At 40.4% G+C, this 13,187-nt stretch overlaps 2 protein-coding genes across 2 annotated transcripts in view; both read right to left on the bottom strand.

Annotated features, from left to right (window-relative positions):
- Positions 1–3,956, bottom strand: part of LOC111194087 (uncharacterized) — a 60,030-nt gene extending 56,074 nt beyond the window's left edge. The window contains exons 1-3 of the mRNA XM_022677208.2: positions 3,382–3,956; positions 1,838–1,963; positions 1,066–1,140 (exon numbers count right to left, since the gene is read on the bottom strand). Coding sequence (XP_022532929.2) covers positions 1,066–1,140; positions 1,838–1,963; positions 3,382–3,435 — 255 coding nt within the window. The 5' untranslated portion in view covers positions 3,436–3,956. The remainder of the gene's footprint in view (positions 1–1,065; positions 1,141–1,837; positions 1,964–3,381) is intronic.
- A 1,146-nt stretch (positions 3,957–5,102) lies between these two features.
- LOC103037687 (testis-specific serine/threonine-protein kinase 6-like) lies at positions 5,103–7,858 on the bottom strand. The gene is made up of 4 exons (XM_007241763.3): positions 7,574–7,858; positions 6,061–6,876; positions 5,491–5,941; positions 5,103–5,378 (listed from the first exon to the last, which is right to left on the bottom strand). Exons 1-4 carry the CDS (start codon positions 7,600–7,602, stop codon positions 5,325–5,327), a joined length of 1,350 nt encoding a protein of 449 aa, XP_007241825.3. The 5' UTR covers positions 7,603–7,858; the 3' UTR covers positions 5,103–5,324.
- Positions 7,859–13,187: the final 5,329 nt, after the last annotated feature.

Raw genomic sequence — 13,187 nt, 5'->3', positions numbered from 1 at the left:
GAGTTTCTTTGATTTAACCATATTGAAAACCTCTGGAATATAATCAAGAGGAAGATGGGTGATCACAAACCATAAAACCAAACTACACTGCTTGATTTTTTGCTCCAGGAGTGCAAAGCATAAAGTTATCCAAAAGCAGTGTGTAAGACTGGTGGAGGAGAACATGATGCCAAGATGCATGAAAACTGTGATTAAAATTAAGAGACCACTTCAGTTTCTGAATCAGATTCCCTGATTTTGCTATTTATAGGTTTATGTTTGAGTAAAATGAACATTGTTCTATAATATTTCTCCCAAACTGAAAAAACTAAATAACAAAATAGATAGATAGATAGATAGATAGATAGATAGATAGATAGATAGATAGATAGATAGATAGATAGATAGATAGATAGATAGATAGATAGATAGATAGATAGATAGATAGATAGATAGATAGATACTTTATTTATCCCGAAGGAAATTTAGGACGCAAAATTTTTAGATGCAAAGTTTTCAACCTCAAATTATGCAAAGAAAACAAGCTCATATTCATACTCAAGTTTTAAGAGTTCAGAAATCAATATTTGGTGGAATAACTCTGGTTTTTAATCACAGTTTTTATTCATCTTGGCATCATGTTCTCCTTCTCCACCAGTCTTACACACTGCTTTTGGATAACTTTATGCTGCTTTACTCCTGGTGCAAAAATTCAAGCAGTTCAGTTTGGTTTGATGGCTTGTGATCATCCATCTTCCTCTTGATTATATTCCAGTGATTTTTTTATTTGGTAAATTCAAAGAAACTCATCATTTGACTAGAATCATAGTTAATAAACACAGTCAAATCACAAATCTCACCACAGAGCAGCTATTATTATTTGGGTGGTGTTTATTAGACACGTCTACCTACAAGTAAATCCAGAGACAGATGCTCTGAATCTGTTTCTGCAGTTTACAGTGTTGCTCATCCTCTAGGATTTAATTTATAAAAGTAATAATTAAGGAACAAGACATCCAAGAGGGTGGATCCTCTATATATAGAGATATTAGAATAAAAGAGTGCAGATGTTTGTGTTTTGGGTACCTGCAATACACGTTTTTGCCATCTGTAGCCGCCTAATTTGTGCACGCTGAAGTTGTACTGCAAGGCTTGCTTTTCCTGAAACGGAAGAATGAAAGACAAAACAATGATCTCCACAGATAAAATGCCCTTCTCCGTGCCTTTAAAAATAAATAAACTAATAACTATGCACATTTCCGCAACGTCTGCCTGCGATTGGCTGAACAAGTCCTTTGAAATGTTGCCCAGCGAGTTTCTTCGCTTCCTTAAAGGAACCATTCCAATCTTACCACAGAGTTCCACTCATATTTCACCACAATTGACATCAGAGTAATAGTATCACAGTAATAATGTACTTATGTACTTCATCCATGTGTGAGATTTTCTCAGGCACGGAGTATTTAGAGTAAACTGCTGGTGTGGACTCGCTGAGGATGTTTTTGATTTATAGAAACTGTCCAGTTAAACTCTGAGACTGTGCAGAGCTGGTAATCAAAAATGTATTAAATGTAATGGGCCTTAAAATGCTGTAGAACTGCAATACAGCATAGACCATCAGGTTAAATAAGGTGTGTTACAGACTGGAAAGCATATCATAATACATTTTCATACGTTTTCATCGCCACAGGCCTCATATACACGTATTTTGTGTAGCATTTCCCGCCAAACGTTTTTCACAACCAAAAAGTTCAATGCTACATGGAATAAAAAATTGATGATGATATCTGGGTTTAAATTGAACGTATCTTTTAGAGCACATCTCTTTTCCACAGAAAACAAGGCTTTCCCACTTCACCTCGGTATCGAAACTTTTCTGCAGCAGCTGCTGACGGTCCCTCCTGGCCAAGTCCAGAGCATCATCGATACTCAGCTCCCCGTTCTTCACCTTGTGCATAATATCCAGCTGCATCTCATTGCTGAGCTGTAAAACAAATAGCAGGACATATTAAGCAGAGTCAGAGATGCTTGTGAGTATCTGCTATTGAAAGCCAGGCTAATGCATGTATGGATCCATCAGTGAAGAGAAATGAGGAAGTGGTCAGAAGACGAAAGCTAAAACCTTTAAATAAAAAAGGAGGAAATTCCAGTCAGTGTCCATATCTGAACAATCAATCATTCCTCACAGTGATTTACTCCCACTATGAGGGCCTGTCAAAGGAACAGTACTGGAACAGCAAGCTTATCATGGATTAATGATGTCATTTCACTTGATTTGTTGGACTTTCTACAACTTCCTGTTTCTCTTCTTCTGAGAGAAGTTCAGGACAGAGTAACAGAAACTTTTAGACTGAGCGAACAACAGACTGGCTTTTAGGGGCAATTAGCAATCATTTACAGAATAATTCAGCATGTGTTCCTGTATAACTTTAATATAGATTTTAATATTAAATAAATAAAAAAAATCATAAAAAGACAAGAAAACACATTGAATGAGAAGAGGTGTGTCCAAAGTAGTGCTGGGCGATATACCGGTTTATTTTTCACATACCACCATACCACTAGAGGCGCTGCAGAGTGCTGAGTAGAACAGCACCGTCAAAAAAGCAGACACAGCTCGCTAGCTATCGCTAACGATTTAGCATAACAAGCTAATACACTGTCCTGCCTGGAGAGAAAAGAGAACAGAACTTTATCTGAGGAGCTCCTGCTGCTGTTCCTCACCTTATGAGTGATTTTATCCGAGAGAAAAATAGAAAAACAACACCAAATTGTTTAATAAATAGCTATTTTACTAAACGCGAGGTGAGGAAACTGTGAGTTCGGATGGGACTAAAATTACAGGAGGACGAAAAACGAGTTTGGCGAAAAACAGTCTGAGAAAAACACATAAATGGTCGTTCCGAATGGGAATAAAATTAAAAAGAAAATTTCCCCGAGACCCCCCGAGAAACTAAAGCCGTCCGGACAAACCTATATAAAAGCCCTGTCATGTAAAAATAATAAATAAATAAAATAATAAAAAATACCATGATATACATACAATACCATCCAGCACTAGTCCAAAGTTTTGACTGGGACTGTACATAAATGTCAGTAACAGACATTATTTTAGACTTTAACACCTCATTTAGGCATTTAGGCGGCTACACCTGTAAACACCTGTTACACCTGTCCACTAATCACAGCAGCACTGGAGCTGCCATAGATAAAAAAAAAGACAGGAATCTTGTTAAAGTACAATAATTTAACCATGATGCCTAATGTTTTGGACAGTATTTTGGAAACACTAGCTGCATGCTCTCTTGTACTGATAATCCAGTGATTATAGCTATAGCATCAGTAAATGGACCTGTAGTAGACCGTGACAGAAGAAGCCTCTGCTGTACAGGTGAGGCTTACCTGAGGTAAGGGCACCCCCGTCTTGCCCTCCATTCGTTTGAAGGTCTGTGGCATCAGGGAAAAGTAGAAACACAGCCTTCAGCTGTAGAGAACTTCCTCAAACTGAGCTCCGGAGCTGAGGAATCAAGGTGTACACACTGCTGCTGTCTGTCTGTCTGTCTGTCTGCGCAAACAATACGTCACTCCGGCAGAAAGACGAGCTGCTCAGCTGGTTTTTACTCTAAATTCTACTTATTTATGCTTTTTATCCCTTCTCTTGCTCACAAACAACGTCATAAACTCTTCCAAACTACATTTTCCAAACTACAGAGGAAAAGAAAACAAACTATACACATTATATCTGCCCAAAAGTCCTGACTTTCCCTTTCTCCCAAAACATTTAATGAAAATAGACGGAATCACTGCAGCAGGAGGCGCTGAAGATCGCAAGGGACCGTCTGAAAAAAAGGGACCCAGTTAAAAACGTAAAAGCAGTTAAAAACGCACAGCGCTAAAGAAGAGCCAGTTGCAGTGTTGCCAACTTTGCGACTTTGTCGCTATATTTAGCGACTTTTTTTTGTAAAAAGCGACTAGCGACAAATCTAGCGAGTTTTTGTGGTGTTATTGGAGACTTTTGGCTCCAATAGGTTTAAAAATAAAGAAAACGTAAAAAAATAAATTAAAATAAAACAAAGCTAAATACAAAGCTAAAAATAAATAAATAAATAAATAAATACAACTATTGAACCATTGAACAATTTGTCTATGATAGGTTTAAAAATAAAGAAAACTTAAGAAAAGGTAAAACAAAAAAAAAAAGAAAATAAAACAAACAAACAGACAAAAAAAAACGTAAAATAACATTTCCGGCTAACTGCTGCTCTTATAATAACATTTAAGAACATGGCAAAAAACTAATTTATGTAATTCACGTAAAAAAGTGACCTCCTATTTAAAAAAGCAACAGAAGTTGTTCATTTGTAACATTTCTAACCCATTTATGGTGTTTTTTTACTCACTTTTTTCTCTACCACACTAATCCTTTTACAGCTTTAAAAACATGTATTGTGCAAATTAGGCGATGACGTCATTTAGCGACTTCTAGCGACTTTTAGGACAGCCAATAGCTACTTTCCTTACTGAGGAGTTGGCAACACTGGCCAGTTGTTGTAAACAGAGTGGCTACTAGATATTATTCAGCAGATTTTAAATAAGGTAAGAGTAATAGTATCCTAAAGAGTAAACCCCCTGGTAGCCAGTTAGAAAAGATCTCCAGTGTCATAAGTAATTTATTATTTAATAATAAGTTATTTATTTAATAAGTGTTTATTTAAACCTAGCTAACCTATCTTTAATTTATCATTTATAACTAGCTAACCTAGCTTTAATCTATAGGTTATGACTAGCTCACCTAGCTTTAATTTATGACTAGCTAACCTAGCTTTTAATTGATAAAATATGACTAGCTAACCTAGCTTTAATGTATGAGTTAAGTTATAACTCACTAACCTAGCTGTAATATATAAGTTATTTAATAAAACACACCTGTCCCTAATTGTATATTACAGAAGAACCAGGGCCCCAGCTATATTTAATATTTTAAATTACCGTAACTCCATTACCTGGTTGGGGCGCTACACTATAAAGCAGGGTTTTTTTGTTTTTTTTTGTTTGTTTGTTTTTTTCATTTATTTCAAATATTTCCTATTCTAAAATAATCAGATATCTCAGGCTGGTAAATCTGTTTCAAATAATATTTATTTCTTGTCAGCATCAGTTCAGTTCAGTGAGCAAGTGTGTCGCCATGTTTTCCTTTTAATAATAACCTGTATAGAAGAGGTTGTTTTACTTTATTGCACACCAAACATAAAATAAATAATAATATAATCTGACTGGTACGTTCAAACTTTAAAATAAAGCTGTGTGGGAAATCATATTACCAACTCAAATGAAGGGGGTGGGTGCTATTCCAAATACCATTTAGCAGCACTGCGTTTTCTAGGCTGTTTCCTCTGGATCTGTTGTAGGGATAAAATGACCAAAATTAACCAACTTAAACATTTAAATCAAATATCTGGGAAATTATGAAACCTGGGACTGTCCCAGTCACTAAATACTGGACTCACTTACTTTAAACCAAGGGAATCTCAGCCTCCAGACTCCCTCTCTCTTTGTGGGCTGTGGGGGAGCATCTTCTGCTGATGAAGATGTGGATCTAAAAATCTTCTTCAGCCTCTCTCGAAGTGATGCAAAGCAGCCGGACTTCTCTTTTGCATCCTCCACACCTGCAGCAGCTGCTGCACTGTGGTCCACTTCAGAATCAGCATTCACTAATTCTTTATCTGAGGAAGGAGAAGCTGGAGACTCTTCCTCGATATGCTCCAGAGCAGAGAAGAAAACGTCCTCCTCCGAGGCAGACGATGACTTTCTCTCTGCCTCATTGCTCACAGAGGATGAAGGTCCAGGCTGCTGCTTCAAGAGTTCCGGCTCTACTTTTGGAGCAGCTGGTGCAGGTTTGGGTGCTTCTTTACTGGTGGAGGGCTCCGCATTTCTGGAAGGACTTCTGCAGCCAAGCAGCAACCTGAAATGTAATACATACAATATAAGTATAATGTAAGTAAATGTTAAATCAAATTCTTATGTAATGCATGTATGAAACTTGAACTTGATACTACAGTTCCAGCAGAATGGTTTCATTACCTTTTATAGCAAGGCAGCAGCCAGGGGTGTTGTGCCACCATCGCCATCGAAGGCCGCTTATTAGGGTTGACCTCCAGCATCTTGGAGAGCAAATCCCGGCAAGATCGCCCAATGTCTAGCCACCATGGATAATCCAACGTTCTGTGCTGCAGCCGCAGAAGGTCTTTGGGACGACAGGTTCTGAATGGGAGGCGTCCGGTGAGCATCACGAAAAGAAGTACACCCAGGCTCCATACGTCGCTCTTCTTTGCGTTGTAGGGCACACCCATAAGAATCTCAGGTGCCAGGTAGTGAAAGGTCCCACATTGTGTTAGCATGGGGAAGCCTAGTGAAAAGTCAGATAAACCGAAGTCCGTAAATTTGACCTGGTTGTCAACGGTCAGCAGCACGTTTTCACATTTAATATCGCGATGGACGATGTCCTTCTCATGCATGTAGACCATCGCACTAACGAGCTGCGAGAACCATTTTTTGGCCTGGTTCTCTGGGATGTTTGCGACTCTCTTGAGCTTTTTAGCGAGATCCGTCTCGGCAGCCTCCATGACAATAAAGACCTTCCCGGTGGGCATCGCAATGATTTCATACACCTGAACAATGTTCGGGTGTCTGAGTATTCTGAGAATGGCGAGTTCCCGTTCCAGAAAGTATTTAGCTTCGGTGGAAGACATCCTTCTGCGGTCCAGTATTTTGATGGCCACGTGTTTGTAGTGCTTAATGGAGGTGGCCACCTTAACTTGACCAAAACTCCCACCGCCGATGTTGCCCAGCACTGTGTAGCCGAAGCTTTCCAGCATACGATTGGTTTCAACTTCCGCACTGCAGATGAAAAAAGAAAAACACAGGGTTAGAAGGTTAAGAATGTTCTGCAGACCCCTCATGTGCCACAGATGATTAATAAGGAACTGAAGTCTCTATTAGCAGCACTGTATTGCCCCTTAAAAGCCAGTTTGGGTAAAAAAAATTCTACTCTGCTTTTGAATTATTCCATTTGAGCTGGAATAACCTAGGCTATGATTGATTGAGATTAAAAATGTGAAGTCAAAATAAAAGTAAATATTATGATGTAAATAATTGTAGAATATTTATATATCTATAGTAGCAACAGAGACCAGTTCCTCTCAAAGTAGATGAAGGTATTTGATGCACCTTTTAGAAAAAACTTGTAATTTACACAGTTGTTACAGTTGTTATATACCCTGCACTGAATCATATAAATTATATTTTATATCTATACCTGTACCTAAAAACACATTAATAAGAAGTGTTCTAAATCACATTCATTTAATTTAAAAAATAGCCTCCATTAATTATTGTTTATTAATTACTATTGGCCTCTGTTAATTACTCTATTAATACATTTGACAATATAGAACATACATAATGTCTATTGCAATAAATGCAGGGTCTGAAAGGGTTAAGACATAGCTAGAACCCTGTATGTGATGTCAGTGTTGTTTTTATTTTTGTTGTGATGGTGTAATATTAATATATGCAATGTAATATTAATAAATACCTTATTCTGCGAATTTCTCTCCATGCCATCCTGTACTAATAAAAGCTGTTGGGTAGAATAAATCTATATTTCTCTATCTCTCGCTTTACGGAGCTTTATAACTACACGCACTGAGCTCGCGACGGAGAGCGCGCCTTTTATAACGCGCCGCGGTGACGTCATAAACGCGAGGAACGTTCGCGCGAATGACGTCACTTCACCAGCTGCGCGGCCTGCGCCTTTTTACAAGCCAGAGTTTTACCGTAAAATCTGTGATTCTGATGTTAAAACAGAGCAGCACATTTTCTATGTTTTTTTTGTATCTCTCATGTTTAATGGCTTCCTATTATTATTATTATTATTATTATTAAGTTGGCTTGGAAAAGCCAACTTACTGTTCTTCGTAATCTTCTTATTATTATTATTATTATTATTATTATTATTATTATTCCGCGCTCAAATTTCTATACGCATCTCCTCCTAGGGCTTTTGACGTAGAATCACGAAATTTTGCAGTATCGTAGGACCTATACCCGATTAGGTTGCTTGTGCTTTTTTAAGCGATACATCGTACGGTTTTCGTAAAAACTTCGTAAACGTACGCTTTTTTTTCCCATAGGAAATGAATGGGGGACAACTTTGAACGTTTGTGTAGGTAACAATTTTTGACATACAAAGACAAAAATCGGACGGTCTATAGAAACTACCGCGTTCTTTCCGAAAATTTTAACGTTTCGACGATACGTCGTACGGTTTTCGTACAAATGTCGTACGAAGTTTTCCCATAGAAATGAATGGGGGGCCCAGAGTTCCATCTCACACACGAGCAGCTCTGCGCACGGAACCCCTTCTCTCCCCTGCTCCTCCAGTCCTGTGAATGTATGGAGGAGCTGCTGTATGGAGCAGCTATCAGTCAAAAGTTTGGACACCCCGGCACCCCAGCCAGGGCTTAGCAACCACCTAATAACTGCTTAGCAACCACCTTAGCAACCACCTGGAAAACGTTAGCAACTGCCTAGCAACCACTTAGCAACACCTTAGCAACCACCTGGAAAACGTTAGCAACTGCCTAGCAACCACTTAGCAACTGCCTAGCAACCACCTGGAATACGTTAGCAACTGCCTAGCAACCACTTAGCAACCACCTGGAAAATGTTAGCAACTGCCTAGCAACCACTGAGCAACCACCTGGAAAACGTTAGCAACTGCCTAGCAACCACTTAGCAACTGCCTAGCAACCACCTGGAATACGTTAGCAACTGCCTAGCAACCACTTAGCAACCAACTGGAAAACGTTAGCAACTGCCTAGCAACAACTTAGCAACTGCCTAGCAACCACCTGGAAAATGTTAGCAACTGCCTAGCAACCACTTAGCAACCACCTGGAAAACGTTAGCAACTGCCTAGCAACCACTTAGCAACTGCCTAGCAACCACTTGGAAAACGTTAGCAACTGCCTAGCAACCACTTAGCAACTGCCTAGCAACCACCTGGAAAACGTTAGCAACTGCCTAGCAACCACTTAGCAACCACCTGGAAAACGTTAGCAACTGCCTAGCAACCACTTAGCAACTGCCTAGCAACCACTTGGAAAACGTTAGCAACTGCCTAGCAACCACTTAGCAACTGCCTAGCAACCACCTGGAAAACGTTAGCAACTGCCTAGCAACAACTTAGCAACTGCCTAGCAACCACCTGGAAAATGTTAGCAACTGCCTAGCAACCACTTAGCAACCACCTGGAAAACGTTAGCAACTGCCTAGCAACCACTTAGGAATATGTTAGCAACTGCCTAGCAACCACTTAGCAACCACCTGGAAAACGTTAGCAACTGCCTAGCAACAACTTAGCAACTGCCTAGCAACCACCTGGAAAACGTTAGCAACTGCCTAGCAACCACTTAGCAACCACCTGGAAAACGTTAGCAACTGCCTAGCAACCACTTAGCAACTGCCTAGCAACCACTTGGAAAACGTTAGCAACTGCCTAGCAACCACTTAGCAACCACCTGGAAAACGTTAGCAACTGCCTAGCAACCACTTAGCAACTGCCTAGCAACCACTTGGAAAACGTTAGCAACTGCCTAGCAACCACTTAGCAACCACCTGGAAAACGTTAGCAACTGCCTAGCAACCACTTAGCAACCACCTGGAAAACGTTAGCAACTGCCTAGCAACAACTTAGCAACTGCCTAGCAACCACCTGGAAAACGTTAGCAACTGCCTAGCAACCACTTAGCAACCACCTGGAAAACGTTAGCAACTGCCTAGCAACCACTTAGCAACTGCCTAGCAACCACTTGGAAAACGTTAGCAACTGCCTAGCAACCACTTAGCAACCACCTGGAAAACGTTAGCAACTGCCTAGCAACCACTTAGCAACTGCCAAGAAACCACCTGGAAAACATTAGCAGCTGCCTAGCAACCACTTAGCAACTGCCTAGCAACCACCTGGGAAACGTTAGCAACTGCCTAGCAACCACTTAGCAACTGCCTAGCAACCATCTGGAAAACGTTAGCAACTGCCGAGCAACCACCTGGAATACGTTAGCAACTGTCTAGCAACCACTTCGCAACTGCCTAGCAACCACCTGTAAAATGTTAGCAGCTGCCTAGCAACCACCTGTAAAATGTTAGCAACTGCCTAGCAACCACCTGGAAAATGTTAGCAACTGCCTAGCAACCACTTAGCAACCACCTGGAAAACGTTAGCAACTGCCTAGCAACCACTTAGCAACTGCCTAGCAACCACTTGGAAAACGTTAGCAACTGCCTAGCAACCACTTAGCAACTGCCTAGCAACCACCTGGAAAACGTTAGCAACTGCCTAGCAACCACTTAGCAACCACCTGGAAAACGTTAGCAACTGCCTAGCAACCACTTAGCAACTGCCTAGCAACCACTTGGAAAACGTTAGCAACTGCCTAGCAACCACTTAGCAACTGCCTAGCAACCACCTGGAAAACGTTAGCAACTGCCTAGCAACCACTTAGCAACTGCCTAGCAACCACCTGGAATACGTTAGCAACTGCCTAGCAACCACTTAGCAACCACCTGGAAAATGTTAGCAACTGCCTAGCAACCACTGAGCAACCACCTGGAAAACGTTAGCAACTGCCTAGCAACCACTTAGCAACTGCCTAGCAACCACCTGGAATACGTTAGCAACTGCCTAGCAACCACTTAGCAACCAACTGGAAAACGTTAGCAACTGCCTAGCAACAACTTAGCAACTGCCTAGCAACCACCTGGAAAATGTTAGCAACTGCCTAGCAACCACTTAGCAACCACCTGGAAAACGTTAGCAACTGCCTAGCAACCACTTAGCAACTGCCTAGCAACCACTTGGAAAACGTTAGCAACTGCCTAGCAACCACTTAGCAACTGCCTAGCAACCACCTGGAAAACGTTAGCAACTGCCTAGCAACCACTTAGCAACCACCTGGAAAACGTTAGCAACTGCCTAGCAACCACTTAGCAACTGCCTAGCAACCACTTGGAAAACGTTAGCAACTGCCTAGCAACCACTTAGCAACTGCCTAGCAACCACCTGGAAAACGTTAGCAACTGCCTAGCAACAACTTAGCAACTGCCTAGCAACCACCTGGAAAATGTTAGCAACTGCCTAGCAACCACTTAGCAACCACCTGGAAAACGTTAGCAACTGCCTAGCAACCACTTAGGAATATGTTAGCAACTGCCTAGCAACCACTTAGCAACCACCTGGAAAACGTTAGCAACTGCCTAGCAACAACTTAGCAACTGCCTAGCAACCACCTGGAAAACGTTAGCAACTGCCTAGCAACCACTTAGCAACCACCTGGAAAACGTTAGCAACTGCCTAGCAACCACTTAGCAACTGCCTAGCAACCACTTGGAAAACGTTAGCAACTGCCTAGCAACCACTTAGCAACCACCTGGAAAACGTTAGCAACTGCCTAGCAACCACTTAGCAACTGCCTAGCAACCACTTGGAAAACGTTAGCAACTGCCTAGCAACCACTTAGCAACCACCTGGAAAACGTTAGCAACTGCCTAGCAACCACTTAGCAACCACCTGGAAAACGTTAGCAACTGCCTAGCAACAACTTAGCAACTGCCTAGCAACCACCTGGAAAACGTTAGCAACTGCCTAGCAACCACTTAGCAACCACCTGGAAAACGTTAGCAACTGCCTAGCAACCACTTAGCAACTGCCTAGCAACCACTTGGAAAACGTTAGCAACTGCCTAGCAACCACTTAGCAACCACCTGGAAAACGTTAGCAACTGCCTAGCAACCACTTAGCAACTGCCAAGAAACCACCTGGAAAACATTAGCAGCTGCCTAGCAACCACTTAGCAACTGCCTAGCAACCACCTGGGAAACGTTAGCAACTGCCTAGCAACCACTTAGCAACTGCCTAGCAACCATCTGGAAAACGTTAGCAACTGCCGAGCAACCACCTGGAATACGTTAGCAACTGTCTAGCAACCACTTCGCAACTGCCTAGCAACCACCTGTAAAATGTTAGCAGCTGCCTAGCAACCACTTAGCAACAGCTTAGCAACCACTTTAGAAATTATAGCAACCACCTAGCAACACATTAGCAATTAAAAGATTTCAGCATTTTACGATTTTTAAGTTTAACTAAAGATAAACTGTTTATTTTTGAGAATAATATTTATCCTGAGGAACATCTCTGTGATAATGTAAAGTCTGAATATTATTCAGAAAATGTGTTTGAAAATGTTAATTTGGAGGGTTTTTCAATAATTAATGCCAATAGTAGAAGTCTGTATGCTAATTTTGTAGAAATTAAAGAGTATTTAAAATCACTTAAATATAAATTTCAAGTGATTGCCATAAGTGAAACTTGGATAACAAAGGAAAAGTGTGCTGATTTTGTGTTAGAAGGTTATGATATTTTTGGGTAAATCGGATAAACAAAATTGGTGGAGGAGTTGCTTATTTTGTACAAAATGATCTACGATGTAAGGTAATTGAAACTAAAATTGTTGATGAAGTGATGGAAAGTTTAACAGTTGAAATACAGACTGCCAAATTTTAGAGCATTATCCTGAGTTGTATATATAGAACACCAGGCTCTTGTATGGATCAGTTTATGAATACCATAATTGATATCTTTTTTGATAATTTTTTTTTGTTTGTTTGTGGAGACTTGATTTGTTGAAATGGAATGAACCTAAACCAACAAGCAACTTTTGTGATACAATGTTTAGTTTTGGTCTAAGGCCACTCATTAACAAACCTTCTCGGATAACAAAAGAAAGTGCCACACTTATTGATTAATATTTTTACTAAAGTGCATGGTCCAGCAACAACTGGCTTATTTTTAACTGACATTAGTGATCATTTACCTATATTTGTGATTTTACGTAGTTTAAAGGTTAAATCTTCTGTTGGTGTAAGTGAGCCTACCTGTAAATTTGTAAGAATAAGGACTCAAGAAAGAATTGAGGCTTTAAAGATGGAGTTAGCAGATTGCAATTGGAATGAGGTGTATGTTGAGAATCCTACACAGGCCTATGATGCATTTCTGTTTACATTCTTAGAGTTATATAACAAACATTGTTCTATTAGAAAGTGTTGGGTGAAGGAAAAATATAAAGGAAAATCATGGATGATAAAGAGCC

The sequence above is a fragment of the Astyanax mexicanus genome, chromosome 13 (assembly GCF_023375975.1).
Source record: "Astyanax mexicanus isolate ESR-SI-001 chromosome 13, AstMex3_surface, whole genome shotgun sequence".
Taxonomy (NCBI): domain Eukaryota; kingdom Metazoa; phylum Chordata; class Actinopteri; order Characiformes; family Acestrorhamphidae; genus Astyanax; species Astyanax mexicanus.
The sequence above is the reverse complement of the archived record's forward strand: the minus strand, read 5'-3'. Positions and strand labels throughout refer to the sequence as shown.

Coding starts and splice junctions, on each gene's coding strand:
- LOC103037687 (XM_007241763.3), bottom strand. CDS start 7,602: ATGGCATGGAGAGAAATTCGCAGAATAAG. Junction 6,877..7,573: donor AGAGAAATTCGCAGAATAAG/GTATTTATTAAT, acceptor TTTCATCTGCAG/TGCGGAAGTTGAAACCAATC. Junction 5,942..6,060: donor CTGCTGCCTTGCTATAAAAG/GTAATGAAACCA, acceptor ATTACATTTCAG/GTTGCTGCTTGGCTGCAGAA.